We start from the raw sequence: 15,400 nt of genomic DNA on the forward strand, positions 1-15,400 counted from the left end.
GTATTTTAGGGTAATACATAGAACTTCTGGAAAGTTCATATTGTATTTAGACTCTTTTGGTTACCTAAAGTTGCAAGAAACTAAAAATCTTTATTTGCTTCTCGGTTCTGAATATTATAACCACTCGATTGTTAAACATTTTGTTCACTGATAATAAAAACACTCCTGTTAAATAGATCATCTTGCTCAATTTTTTCTTGAAGCATTTGGTTCGTGTTTATACTGAACATTTTGTTTTACTATGAGTATCTTGTTCACCTGCTAAGGAATGTAATATTTTATCTTTTCTACTGCTTACTTAGCTTTTTATTTTGTTCGCACCTTTACAGAACATATCGCTTACTAATGCTCCTTTTGTTCATCCTTTAACTGTACTTTTGTTAACACCTTTACAGAACATATCACTTACTAATGCTCCTTTTGATCGTCCTTTTACTGTACTTTTGTTCACACCTTTACAGAACATATCACTTACTAATGCTCCTTTTGATCATCCTTTTACTGTACTTTTGTTCACACCTTTACAGAACATATCGCTTACTAATGCTCCTTTTGTTCATCCTTTTACTGTACTTTTGTTCACACCTTTACAGAACATATCACTTACTAATGCTCCTTTTGTTCATACTTCTACTGTACTTTTGTTCACACCTTTACAGAACATATCGCTTACTAATGCTCCTTTTGTTCATCCTTTTACTGTACTTTTGTTCACACCTTTACAGAACATATCGCTTACAAATGCTCTTTTTGATCATCCTTTTACTGTACTTTTGTTCACACCTTTACAGAACATATCGCTTACTAATGCTCCTTTTGTTCATCCTTTTACTGTACTTTTGTTCACACCTTTACAGAACATATTGCTTTCTAATGCTCCTTTTGTTCATCCTTTTACTGTACTTTTGTTCACACCTTTACAGAACATATTGCTTACAAATGCTCCTTTTGTTCAAATCTTTACTGAACAATAGAACATACTGCTCAATTTGTCATTTTTTTTCACACTTCTTTTAAACATACTGCTTGCAACTGCACCTCTTCTGAACATATTGTAACAACTTGTACCACAGAAGTTCATATTCACTGATTATGTAATCCCTTTCTGCGAATCATCTTGTTCTCCCAGCAGCCAAATTACAAAATGTTTAACAAGAAAAGTCATTTTCTTAAAAAGTAGTTCACTTCTTTATTGAACTTGAACAAAAAGTAAAATAACAAAAATATGGAGCTCCAAGGAAAATTCAAAACACAAGTCCCTTATCAAATGGCAAAATCAAAAGCTCAAACACATCAAACAATAATTGTTCTCAGTTTAATTTACATCTGGACATCTTGTTCACACTTCTGCAGAACATCTTGTTCACCCTATGTTACTAAACATCATGTTCTCTATTGATTATTTGAATAGTTTATTTTATCTGCCATGTCATGAATACTTATCAGACATCTTTTATCTACCATGGTAGTCTTGAATACTTATTGGGAATAGTTTCTGAAGGTTTTTCTGTTTACATTTGAGTTCCTTCAGTCATATACATCTGTAACAGTTGCATTTCAGATGATATCAGATGGATGTATAATTTTCAAAAATTAAAAAGTTAAAAAAAGCAATTATTGGTTCCTGTAATATCATATTGCTTTATCTTCCTATGGGTAATGGATTCCTTTTTTCTTTCTTTCTGGTTTTTTTTTCATTTTATTTAGTCAATACACCTATTGTTGTGTCTTTTTGACTGTGAACACTGTTGTTAAATTATTGAAATTAAACCAAAGTATCGCATCTTTAAAGGTTTTTACTGTTTAATGTGAAAAAAAAAAAGTTTTAATTTTGAATTTGCAAGTTTTATGGGTTGAAACATTATAAAGCCATAAAACGAAAAGACAGACAAAGGTAAACAAAAAAGTAAGCTAAGAAGTCTTTAAATGGATAATTGACTATTTACTAAATTGCCAAGTCCAGACTATGTGAGAAAATTAATTTTAGTTAACACCTGTTGCAGAGTCGTTCAAGAGACAAAAAAGTTCTTGGGACATATTTATCTATTGGGTTTGACTGATGATAAAAGTTACAATTAATGTTTGTATGCTTGAGCTTAAATGCTGTTTACTTTACTTTAACCAAATACAATGATGATAGATTTTTCAAGTGATGGAGAAAATCTATAAAAATGGCCATAGGTTCGGTGATGCCATACTGTGCCAGTATATTAGCTTGATAATGCTATAGCATACTCTAGGGAACGAGAAGCTGTGAGAAAGTGAAACACATTTTATTTATCAGTATGTCTCAGAGAACTATGCATACTCTGCCAAGAAATTACAGGTATGTTTTTCCTTGATTACTTCGTTTTGTTTTTGAAACTTGTAAGTTAAAATATGATTTAGATGACATTTTATTTTTAAATTGTGAAATATCATCTATTGGTATTTTGGAGAAATATCGTGATTAATGATCAATAGGAACTTTTGGCTTCATTAAAATCCTTTGATATTTAAGATCCTTGATAAAATTGATGAAACTTTTTAGAAAGCAATTTGCAGGGTTTACTATCTGTTTTAAAATTGATTATTTTATTAGTATAGATTTTGTTAAAGGTCATTTTAAACCATAATAAATACGTACTGTTATGGCATTTTGTGTTCTTGATGCACTTAAAAAAAAGGGGGCAGGGGTTTGATAGCAATTAATAGGATTTTTTTGTATGTAAGTATGCTATGCGCTTTAGTACATCATTGTTGACATTTGTAAAGAAACCTGAGAACATCAGTCCAGCTCAAAGTTCTTGCAAAAAAATCAACATGAAACTCATTTTTGAGTATAAAAAAAAATGGTTGACAAATATCCATGCTGTATTGAACAGGTTAGGGCTTGAGGTGACCGCTTCCCTCAAAAGTGGTTGCCATTTATTCATTTCAGTATAGGATAAGTAAATGAACTTTTCAAGTGAAATATTGCAAAAGAACAGCTGTAAATGTTGTTATATGTATTGATCAATGTTTATTTTGATCAAATTAGGGTGGAACTATGAGACTAGCCTGGTTGTAAAGTATTCAATTTTATTATTGTTGTTAACATTGATTTCCAATGGCTACTTCATTAACAATGATCATTATGAACTTTGAATTTTGATATTTTGAAGTTTGTTTATATAAGTTATTGCAAATGGATGGTATTTTTGTTCGAGCATATTGTTTTTCTTTAATTGTTTAACAATTCTTACCGATATAACATGTTACTTTTATTATTCTTCCCTTAGTTTATTTATTTTGTATTTACATTGTGTCATAGGTCAAATTTATTTGTTCAGTGTATATTCAATGGTGTTAATATGTCCTTTGATTGAGTTAAGCTATTTCAGTTGATATTTTATAGTGTGTCTTTCTATGTTGTGATGTTACACTATTGGTTCAGAAAAAGGGTGAAGGTTTGGTACCATTAAAACGTTTAAACCCGCTGCATTTGTTTGCACCTGTCCTAAGTCAGGAATCTGATGTTTAGTAGTTGTCGTTTGTTGATGTGGTTCATAAGTGTTTCTCGTTTCTCGTTTTTTATATAGATTAGACTGTTGGTTTTCCCGTTTGAATGGTTTTACACTAGTAATTTTTTGGGGCCCTTTATAGCTTACTGTTCGGTGTGAGCCAAGGCTCCGTGTTGAAGACCGTACTGTGACCTATAATGGTTTACTTTTATAAATTTTGACTTGGATGGAGAGTTGTCTCATTGGCACTCATTCCACATCTTCTTATATCTATGTATGTAAATAAACTTTTATCTAAATTTAATTCAGTAATGTTCCCTTAAAAAATGTATCTTGCAGTATCAGTGATTGTTTAACTCATTAGGGTTGTTAGGGAACTTGTTTTGATAGTTTTCAGAAATCATTGAATGATTATTTATTGCTAAATGTCCAGTGGCTAATATTTCATTTATATTCAGAATGCCAAAAATAAAAGAATAAATCAAATGTGTAGATAATGCAAAGCTGTACAAAGCTGGTTGTTCTGGATGTTTAGACTGTCACTGGCTAAAAAGGGTATATTGAATAAGGCCAGAAACAGTTGCCTAGCAATGGACCCCTGAAAGGGTTTGGTTCAATGTTTTTTTGTTGTTGTGCAAAACGTAAGACACTTTTCCTCAGATTTAACATATCTATTCATTTTAAGGGAACATTGGGTCCATGTCTAAGTTTACATCTGTGGTTTTCTATATTTTGCCTATGAGTGTTCCACACTGACTTGGACCAGGCACATTGACATGTGGGGAGGTTGAAATAGTTTCTCTATTTTGTGTTTTTTTAATGACACATTAGATTTTTTTTAAGGACTATTAGGTACTAGCATTTAACATGTTTTGTCTTTTTTGATTGACTAAGGGACCTATGACTTATTAGGTATCAGGGCTTTACTGACTCAGCATTGTCTGAGGGTTAAGTGAGGGATGGTTTGCTGAACTAAGTTTAAATGTAACACATGGCGCTAACTAGAGTAGTCAGTTGTAAGTGTGCATTGCTAACTTTTATTGATGGTTTTAATGTAGGATTTTTGAAAGATCAGCATCAAAACAGAGTTTTCAGGGTGTTACTGACTTGAAGGAGGGATGTTTTAGGGAGGGTTGTTTTTTCTTTCTTTCCAGAGTTAAATGTACCATTGATAACTTTATATTGATAACTTTATTGATTGTTTTGATGAGGGACATATGACTGATTAGTAATGGTAGATTTCAGGATTTTTGAAAGATTAGCATTAAAACAGAGTTTTCAGCGTGTTACTGACTTGAAGGAGGGATGTAAGGGAGGGTTGTTTTATTCTTTCCAGAGTTAAATGTACCATTGATAACTTTATTGATTGTTTTGATGAGGGACCTATGACTGATTAGTAATCAGGGGTGCCTTTCATCAATCAGTGAAATTGCTTTTATATTGTCAATCAATATATGTACTGCTTAACATGCATTTTGCTTAACTTCAAGGAAATTGAGTAGTAGTTCATTTGAACTGAGATATATTGAAGAAAATTTTGTTTGACATGTGGAAATTGTAGAATAATGAGAAAAGTTTTTTGTATTGATCACAGCTTGTGTTTTTTAAAGACATAATATTATGTCTATTGCAAGTTATGTTTAGGTTCAGCACAAGGTTATGTATATCCACGTTTCTGAAAATAGAGAGCATTCTCTTTCTGATACTCGTAAGATAACCTCAAGCAGAGATGTTATGATTGATAGATTTTTATTCAGTTTTTTTTTAGAAGCAAGCAGCTAGGCTTAAAATGTCAGAGTATTTTTGTGTTTGAGGCATTTGCATTAAACAAAATTCCTGCAACAGAATAATCTTTAGTAACTTTGTTTCAGAGAGTTTATTGGGACGATATAAATTCATGAACAGGGGAGATTTATTTAGAGTTAAATTTGTAAATGGGGTTAGAATTATTATAAAGAGTTGAATTTATGTTGATGAGAATATATATAAAGAAGATATGGTATGTTTGCCAATTAAACAACTCTCCATCAGAGATCAAATGATGTAGAAGTTGGCAACTATTGGTTACTGTACGGTTTTCAACAATAAGCAAAACCCATACCTCACAGCAAGCTATATAAAAGGCCCTGAAATGACAAATGTAAAACAATTCCAACCAGAATGTTTTGTAATTTATTAACTTATTGGCAGTGCAGAATTATCAATCAAAACATGGCCTTGCAAGCAGATGTTTTGCTTTAGATATTCTGACCAGCCAACAAAAATTCAATTTAATAGGTCAGTACGAAGAATACAATTTGCCACCTATTGGTTTTTTTTGTTGTCGATAATTTGATTGCATGTATTTGCAGAAATACGATATATTTCAATTTATTGCTATTAAAGACGCAATTGTTGATCTTTTTAAGTAGGATTTAGCTGTAATCCTAAATTTACTACTGCGACCCTACGTTACTTCATTATAGTCATCACACTAACCAAGTATCTCATTAATGTTTAATGGCAAGACCATTTAGATAGTAAGTTCTCATCAATATTTCATATAAAGTCGCTCGGCTGATAAATTATTTGTCTGAGGGATACAGTTTGGTGTAAACAACTCTTATGTAATTGGTGTGAGTCGCTTTCACAAGTATTTCTTCTTTATGTGTTTGCTGGGGGTCATTGAAAAGAATGTAGGTTATGTGAATGTTGAGTTGCTTTCACAAGTATTTCTTCTTTATATATTTGTTGTGGGTCATTGAAAAGTGTGTCGGCTATGAGTAAATACTTTGAGTGGCTTTAACAAATATTTCTTGTGTATATGTTTGCTGGGGGTCATTGAAAAGTGTGTCGGCTATGAGTAAATACTTTGAGTGGCTTTTACAAATATTTCTTGTGTATATGTTTGCTGGGGGTCATTGAAAAGTGTGTCGGCTATGAGTAAATACTTTGAGTGGCTTTTACAAATATTTCTTGTGTATATGTTTGCTGGGGGGTCATTGAAAAGTATGTCGGCTATGAGTAAATACTTTGAGTGGCTTTTACAAATATTTCTTGTGTATATGTTTGCTGGGGGTCATTGAAAAGTGTGTCGGCTATGAGTAAATACTTTGAGTGGCTTTTACAAATATTTCTTGTGTATATGTTTGCTGGGGGTCATTGAAAAGTGTGTCGGCTATGAGTAAATACTTTGAGTGGCTTTCACAAGTATTTCTTTTGTATATGTTTGCTGGGGTATAAAGACTGTTCTATGAAATCTGAATTTGAAAAGTATGTAGGTTATTAGTAGATATTTTGAGTAGCTTTCACAAGTATTTTTTCTGCATTTGTTTACTGGGGGTTTATTTTGGACAGTTGTATGAAATCTCAATTTGAAAAGAATAAGGGTTAAATGGAGTAAATATTTTGGTATTGGTCATCTTTTGCTACAAAAGAGATAGCCTGCTTTCTAGAAAATTATCACCCTTTAGATTAACCTTAAAATATCACTTCTTCTTAATAAATTAAAAACATATCTTTTTTTTTATATATTGTATCTTAATATTAATGATGTTCTGCAGATCAAGACTTGTAAGTTGTGCATAGTTATACAGATACACATTATAATCTTGATAAAAGTGAAAAATTATCAAGTTTAAGTTTTTATTCTGCTGAAAAACTATAGTTAGTCTTGATTCAGCTAAAAGACTATCCTCCGCTTGCATTTCAAGTTACCGAAACAGTATAAAACAGCTAGGAGCAAAATTTTATAAAAAGATATCTTTCTGAGAACTCATAGCTTTATGATCTGAACTAGAATGAGTGTTTTATTTTAAGCTAGTGGAACTAAATTCTGATGTCTCATTAAAATGCCTTCAAAGATTGTTTTCCTACTTTGCCTGAGAACCCATAATTCCATATTAAACACAGTTTGAAGTACATTTGTCAAGACTTCACGGAATGAAATTTGTAATTTTTATTGTCGATATTAACTTATAGTAAGTTTGTACTGTTTTAATGGTTCTGCGTAAATATTTGGCAGGCATATGGTGCATATTAACAAATTGTTAAGTGTATAATAATTACATCATACTACACTGTTTTGGTGATTAATTTCTGCTATAGTTTGATGTGAGGTAATGATTTAGACGAAGTTTTCGAATTACACGGGAACCAAATCTCTGGTATTAACTTTATTCCACTTAATGGCTTTCATTCTTTACTCATTACAGAGCTGCACAGAAGCTGGGAAAGAAGAAACGGCGTCACCAAGCAACACAACCAGACACACCTTCATTTCCGACAAAGTTTTACGAGGTCGTGAGAACAAACCCGCCTCCTATTCCACCATGTTTGTTGCGAACTGTTGGCAGGGTACAGAATCCTGGTGTTGGCAAGGTGAGATACAGAAATTGTTTGTCACATTTTTATTGACAAGCTTCTGGCAGTCCCATTTCCAATTAAAATCCTTCAACCCCTATTAAAATTCACTAGTATACAGATTACATGGGTTATGTCTTTAATATCCTTATAGCAAAGACTCATATTTTGGTGTACACAAAATTAAAAAAAATTGCAAACAATTCATTTCTATGACATCATGCAGTAAGGATCAAAGTATTTTTCGAAACAGAATAGAACAGTAACTATATAACCATTTATTTCGATGGATAGTATCAGATTGTACTGCAGACTGTAGAAACACATTAAAATGAATGTTGAAGTTCTAGAATACAGTAGTCTGTTTTGGAAATTTGATCTCATTGTGTTCCTGTAAATTTAATCATTCCATATCTTATAAAACTTAATAGCAAAAACAAAGCTCAGACTAAATTCTTCCCCATTCAAAAAAGTCTTAGATATATAATTGGAAAAATATTAAAAGACTGGCAGATAACTGTTGAACCTTTGATATGTTATATGTAGACATATTATATTATGAAGAACAATAAATTCAAATCTGAAATGAAATAAGTTAAGATGTCTGGGGAGATATTACAGTTCAAAGACTGGTTCCCTGTTTCTCCTGGGACAGCATTAATACAGTACTAAGACCAGGTCAGGTCTACTGATTTTTGTACTATTCAATGTGCTATATTACATTCCGTCTTCTCAATTACAATCTTGTCACTGAAGGGAATGATGTTTTGTATCTATTTACTTATCAGACTTATGTCTGGTGCCAGAATTCCAACAATCGTCCAAATTTACAAGGATTTATTTTCCTGGACAGAAAAATATAAACTTATACTATAGATGTAAAATTACACTGATCTAAAGGCCACCAGACTCTATTGCTATTGATAAATCAATTTGTTGGTCTTTAATGATCACCCTTTTAAAATAGATGGTAAAGATTTCCTATATTTATTACATTTTTATTTCTGATGCTAATATAATTATGTTGATAGATAAGATAGACCAGATAACAAAGTCTTTATCTTCCTCTGATGGTAGGTTTGTTGGAGTCCAACCACTCTGGCTAGCCACTCTTCAAACTAGATCAATTACCATGAAACTTGTTAAATAGCCAAAAGCAATAGCTACATAGATATATTTTTCGGTTCAATAATACTAAATAGTAACATTATCATTTTATGACCCCTTAAGGGAATTTTTATCGTGTCAGACATGCACATATAAATATTTACATTTTTGTAATGGGCTAGTAGATACAGACCTTTCTTTGAACATGTACGAAAGTAAATGCCAAGGTATTGAAATATGGCCAAATGTCTGATGTTAATGTCGTATGCATAGTAAATAATTGTTCAAAAATGGAATAGAAAGTTGATTTTTAGGGAGAAAATGACATATCCAAATGATATAAGTCTTGCATTTAGTATAAGTTATATTAATAAGCGAAAATAGGCAAATTTTTGTCTCAAATTTTATACTTTAGAATGTAATCACTGAAACCTTATGCATATTTTTTTGCAATAAGTAGAAGCTAGTATTCAAATTTCTGTAAAAGCATTTTGAAAAGTTGATAGCTGGGTGCAATCATCTTGCTCATACAAATAACTGATACTATTATAACTTTATTGCTAAATTTCACCTGAGTTTTCTTCAAAACTTTAATTTTCTTAAGATAGCTCTTATTCCTTAAAGGGATTAGTTGTTAGAACATTATGTTATAAGATGAAGTTGGCATTATTATGTTATAAGATGAAGTTGGCATTATTATGTTATAAGATGAAGTTGGCATTATTATGTTATAAGATGAAGTTGGCATTATTATGTTATAAGATGAAGTTGGTATTATGTTATAAGATGAAGTTGGCATTATTATGTTATAAGATGAAGTTGGCATTATTATGTTATAAGATGAAGTTGGTATTATGTTATAAGATGAAGTTGGCATTATTATGTTATAAGATGAAGTTGGCATTGTTCGAACTTTGGTAATTAAAGGTAGAGTCTGGCCTAAATCAAGATTGTTCAATTGACCAGTACTGATGTCAATACTTTATCACAGTTATTTTGATAATAGGAGATAAAAGTTTAATTGAAATGACCAGTTGGAAGAAACTTGATTGAAACATGAAAAGTTTAATTTTAACTCTGATGATTAAATTTAATTGGCCAGTTGTAAGAAAACTGGTTAACACATGCTTGGTTTATGTTGTAATTAAGCCTTTCTGTACATTTTTGTTGGGAATAAGCACAAAATAAATCCAGATTTTATATCACAGTAGTTGGCCCCAATAAAAAGTTAATAAAAACAGCGCTTGTAATCAAACCAAGTATTTGGAATTCGTTTCCTTATGTCCCCAATATCAAAGCTTTCGATGAGTTACCTCAGTGTCAGCAATTAAAGCCAGAACTTTAAAGAGAAACAACAATATCATATGTCTCATGGAACTGGTATATTATCTCCCCTTTTGTCCGAACATGAACCAATCAGAGTATCGTGTCATAAAAATTAATTTTCGTTCCCATATACCCTGTACTTATATTTCATTAATATTTCTCGAAATAACCAAACATTACACTAACCTTTCATTAAAAGTGGCTATAAACCAAAACATCTATCTTATAACTTGTACGGGAAGATGTTAGCTTTAATTGTCATAAATCTGGCCAAATGGTTGATATTGAAGAGGAATTAATTTAGCAGCTAGCTCTGTATGATAGCATGGTTTTTATGCCAGATCTTTGGAGTCTGGTGTAATAAAGATATCTATGATTAATATTTCTAACAGGATTAAGTTGGCTTTATATGTACTTACGCATGCAGAAATATTTTTATATTTTATGGATTTAACATTTTCAGTAGTTATCTGTAAAGAAATGATCGCAGCTTTATTATTAGGACCAGTAAATAGATCTAATAGACGAACCATAGGTGTCTGGCGGATGTTCATTTGAAAAAAATTCAATCTGTCGATTTGATCTCAGATCTACTTAAGACATTCTTACATTATTTTAGTATAGACACTTTATAGGATTTTTAAGTGTATCTGATTTGATTGAATCTTAAAGCATCTTGGTATAGACTCTTAATAGAGAGATTTTCAAAAGTTTTTCCATTAATTGAATTTTAAGTTGTTTCTGTTGGTAAACTAATCTGTTTTATGCTTTGGACATATGTCTCTGTCTGTTTGGAGTTGTTCGGTTTTTCGCAGATTATTGTTGATTCAGTTAGCCATTAGATATATACAGAAATTTGGGTTTCTCCGAATTAATTTTTCGGCAAACATTTGGTACATCTGATCAGTGACATAATGTATTAAATTTTATTATATTTCACAGATTTTTATTTTTCTGTCGCTATAAACCAGTTATTGCATAATGTAGATGGTATCATTTTTATGTGCATTTATGCTATATGATACAAAACAATTATATTGAGCAAACAGTGTTAATTAAGACATAAAAATCAATTTTAATATTGTTTTAGAATCAAACAAATTGAATTATGAAGAAAAAAATCCACTTACTCATAGCACCAAATACGATGGTTTTATACATAACAATATTCATTCCTCTTGTTGCCTCATAATTGTAGCTATATTCGTAAGATAAAATTGTGAAAAAATTGTGCAAAAAGAGACTTTTAAGTGTTATTTTATGGTTTGTTTGTTTTAAGCTTCGAAGATCAATCAATCATTAAGCGCTATAGATGTCACAATAAAGATATCAAAAAACAAAACAGGCTTACTAAATTTGCTCCCAAGAGGCCATTTTTGAACTTGCTAAATGTTAGTAGTATTTGCTTGTTTAGAAGGTCTTTTAAGATAAGGAACAGTAAAAATGTTCTTCAAAGAATCTTAAAATTGATTTGAAGTCTACTGAAAATTGTAGTTCAAATTGGTCAAAGTTTACCAAAATTTGTAGTACATTTGGTCTATAAGTCTACCAAAATTTGTAGTACATTTGGTCTATAAGTCTACCAAAATTTGTAGTACATTTGGTCTAATAAGTCTACCAAAATTTGTAGTACACTTTACCTATCTGAAAAACTGACCATCGATTTCATTGGTCTCTGAAAGGACACAGATTTATAGCATCAACGAAATTAACCATACAAGCGAAACTATATGATTTGATTATTTAATGGTTGATTGCAACTATTGCATTGCTGCAAATATTTTCACAAAAACTCTTTTGATAAAAATTGATCTTATGTTTTAAACTGAAATGTTCAGGTAATGGGATTTTTTTTTTCAGACGTAAAATTTTTGGTCAAAAGCTATACAGGGTCAATAACATGTAAATAAATGTCCTATCGTTATACCTGACTGTATAGTATACTGACACACTTCAGATTAGCTCGCATGGTAACAGTTCAGTTTATCTCACTACACTGTTGCATGATAGAGGCCCCTCATGGGAGTGTCCAAGTAATCACATAATCACAAATTGTTTACCAATTAATATAATCACATAATCACAAATTGTTTACCAATATAATCACATAATCATTAATTTCTATTTTAAACAAGATAATCAAATAATCAAAAATACAGTCTTAGATTATCAAATAATCAAATAATCATGAAATATTTGGTCTGGTAATCAAATAATCACTATAAAACGGCCAAGTAATCACATAATCAAAAACCCCATGAGTAGGCTCATGATATACCAATTTGATTCTAAATGTACAGAAATTATTGCATAAATAGTTAATTTGCAACTGCTTTCCCATTTCTCAGGTCTTATATATGCAAGTGTAAAAACCTTTTTTTCTAATTTTCATTCCTTTTTCACATTTCTCGATCGGTGCGAGAAAAAATATTTCTCATCTCTAGAGAAAACTTTGTTCTCAGCAAAGGATTGGTCAAAATTCAATTATGATGTGAAGTTTTCTTGGTTTCTTCTGAATTTCCTATTGTGACATTATGAAAAAATGCCTGATGACGTCACATATAAAGAACACAACTTTCTGCTATACTTTAAAAAGGAAGGATAAACTTTGTTAAGATATCGACTAAAAATCATGAGAGAAACAGATTCCACCACTATAACTCGTGTATTACGATATTTCTCAACTCTCAACAGTTAAATTTTGAATTATTCAAAAAGCTTGGCAAGCTTTGCGCTTTAAATATTAAAATTTAATTGTCTCGAGTGGAGAAATATTGTAACGCACTTGATGCAGTGGTGGAATCTATATATATGTAACGCACTTGATGCAGTGGTGGAATCTATATATATGTAACTGTAACAATATCAGATGATGTTAATGGGTGTTACATGTAGAAACAAGGTTATCCATATCTGTAATCGCCTTGATGTTAAAATTTCAATATGATAGAATTGTTGTATATGTTTGCCTTTGTATTTGACAAGGAAGAAAGAAATGACAATGATCATCGATATTATTTTTATTTATAATAAAGATCCTTTTCTTCTCATGACATCTTTGTTATAAAGTCCAACTTACTTGCCTGTAATAAAAGAAATGGAGACAAGACAATTTATCACAAATCAATTCATATAATATAAGCAATTTATCAAATACTATTTCATCTGCATTTGTTAGAAAATTTTATTCTAGGTCATTTCTATTTAGTTATAGAAATTGGACGATTCTACTGGTTCCTAAAACCATACATTAGATAACTTAATTGTATACTTATTTATGATTTCCTGTTACTATCCTGGTTTGTTCTCTTGTAGTTTCACTATTTTCATGTATTATGCAAAATCATTTCTCCCTAGTTTGATATTTAAGATAAGTTTACATTCTGAAAATTGTGAAAAATAAAACTGCAATAAATATCTCCTGTAAAAACTGGTGCCGTACATTGCAGTAAAACACATCAGCTATGTGTAAACAATAACATAAACAAACCACTCAGTTGGATTGCACTTTTTCCCCAGGAATTCCCAGACTGGAAGCTTCAGGTTCATTTATTGTACATCTTTTTATGTTATCTTGGTCTTTAAAACAAAAAACTTATTCCCCAATTCGTTTTTCTTTATTAATTTGCAATATCCATATGCATGAAATTCCCGAAACGGTAATAAAAATCAGATAGGAATGGAAAAATAAAGTTGATAAGTCAAATATCATAAAAACCTAACTGAAGATGGAGCCATTTTAGTAGACTCAAGGGAATTTCGGAACTGAATGTCTTTACCCTGTATGTGTATAGCTAGACAGCATATTTGGTCATTAAAACAATTAGCCCCTAGAGGGCACTAAATATAATTGTTCTATAATTACATACAATACAGATGTGTATTGCTGTTGAACATTTAATCTATCAATATTTTATCTATTTTACCAACTGTAATAATCATCTTGTGATATGAGAAAATAACTGCTCATTTAATGGAGTTGCAGGATTCCAGCACATGCAACATGTTTCATGAATAAGTTGATGAGCACTTTTACATTAATTTTCAATCAGAGAAATTAAAAATGAATAGTTTTCATGTTATTTTGTTATTTTTAGAAGATATAGGAGTTAAGTAGGCCAATACTTATATGTTTATTTTTGTTATCAATAATGTATAAATATGATCCTTCATTATGTTTTTTTAAACAAAATGAAAACATCTCTAGTCTACACATTTCTCAGTAACAGATTTGACTTTTGATCAGAAATTGATATTTTATTTTTGGCATAGTAAAACATGATGGGGGTCGGACATTACAGAATTTAGAGAATTAGAATTTTTTGTATACTTCCCCTTCTGTTGGAAAAATATTGCTTCCATCTAGATTGAACTATCAATTTTTTGGCTTTGCTCAGTCAAGAAAATGTAATAAAACCACAATGGAATATATTTTTTATGCCCCCCACCATAGCAGTTTACCCTTGTCGGTATGAATGTCCCGAAAACTTCAGATTGCCTCAACCAAATGTTATGAAACTTATACACAATGCTTATTATCACAAAACTCAGATCAAGTTCGAACCTGGGTGGCTTCACTTTTACCGTTCTGGAGTTATGCCCCTTTATAACGTTATATGCAAGCAGGGGCATCATCTGTGTCCCATGGACACGTTCTCCATTTATTTGATTTTGTGTTGATATTTTAGAAATACAACAGAACTTTCTGCATTCATGTTTTTCTTCTTAGTTTGAAATAATTTGATACCATAGTTACACTACATATTTTATTATTTTCAGGTGAAGGTCATGTTAAAGATATGTCCATCAACCCATCACAGTGACCAAGGAACTTCCTTCCTATCTATAGATCCTCGTAGAAAACAGGTCACAGTGTTTGATCCTACAGCCAGCGGTATCCCTACATCTGCACACAGAAAAACATCAGCTCCAAAAATGTTTGCCTTTGATGCTGTCTTCTCACCTGATGATTCACAGGTAAAAATTAGGTTTTCTGTAAGGGAGCTACCATTTGATTTTTATGGGGGGGGCTAGGATGAAATTTGAAAAAAAGGCAGGACAGGAGTTTGAGTTAAAAAAAAGGCAGGATGAGACACTTTGCAAAAAAAAAGGCAGGATGACAATTTATGTAAAAACAAGTCAGG

General features: G+C 31.2%; 1 protein-coding gene across 4 annotated transcripts in view; it reads left to right on the top strand.

Moving 5' to 3' along the window:
• Positions 1-15,400, top strand: part of LOC127698847 (kinesin-like protein KIF26A) — a 132,313-nt gene that overhangs the window by 90,915 nt on the left and 25,998 nt on the right. For all 4 annotated transcript variants that reach the window (XM_052202530.1, XM_052202531.1, XM_052202532.1 and 1 more), the window contains 2 exons: positions 7,676-7,841; positions 15,036-15,233. In XM_052202530.1, the coding sequence (XP_052058490.1) occupies positions 7,676-7,841; positions 15,036-15,233 (364 nt within the window). The remainder of the gene's footprint in view (positions 1-7,675; positions 7,842-15,035; positions 15,234-15,400) is intronic.

Source organism: Mytilus californianus, unplaced genomic scaffold (genome assembly GCF_021869535.1).
Source record: "Mytilus californianus isolate M0D057914Y unplaced genomic scaffold, xbMytCali1.0.p SCAF_4, whole genome shotgun sequence".
Lineage (NCBI taxonomy): Eukaryota > Metazoa > Mollusca > Bivalvia > Mytilida > Mytilidae > Mytilus > Mytilus californianus.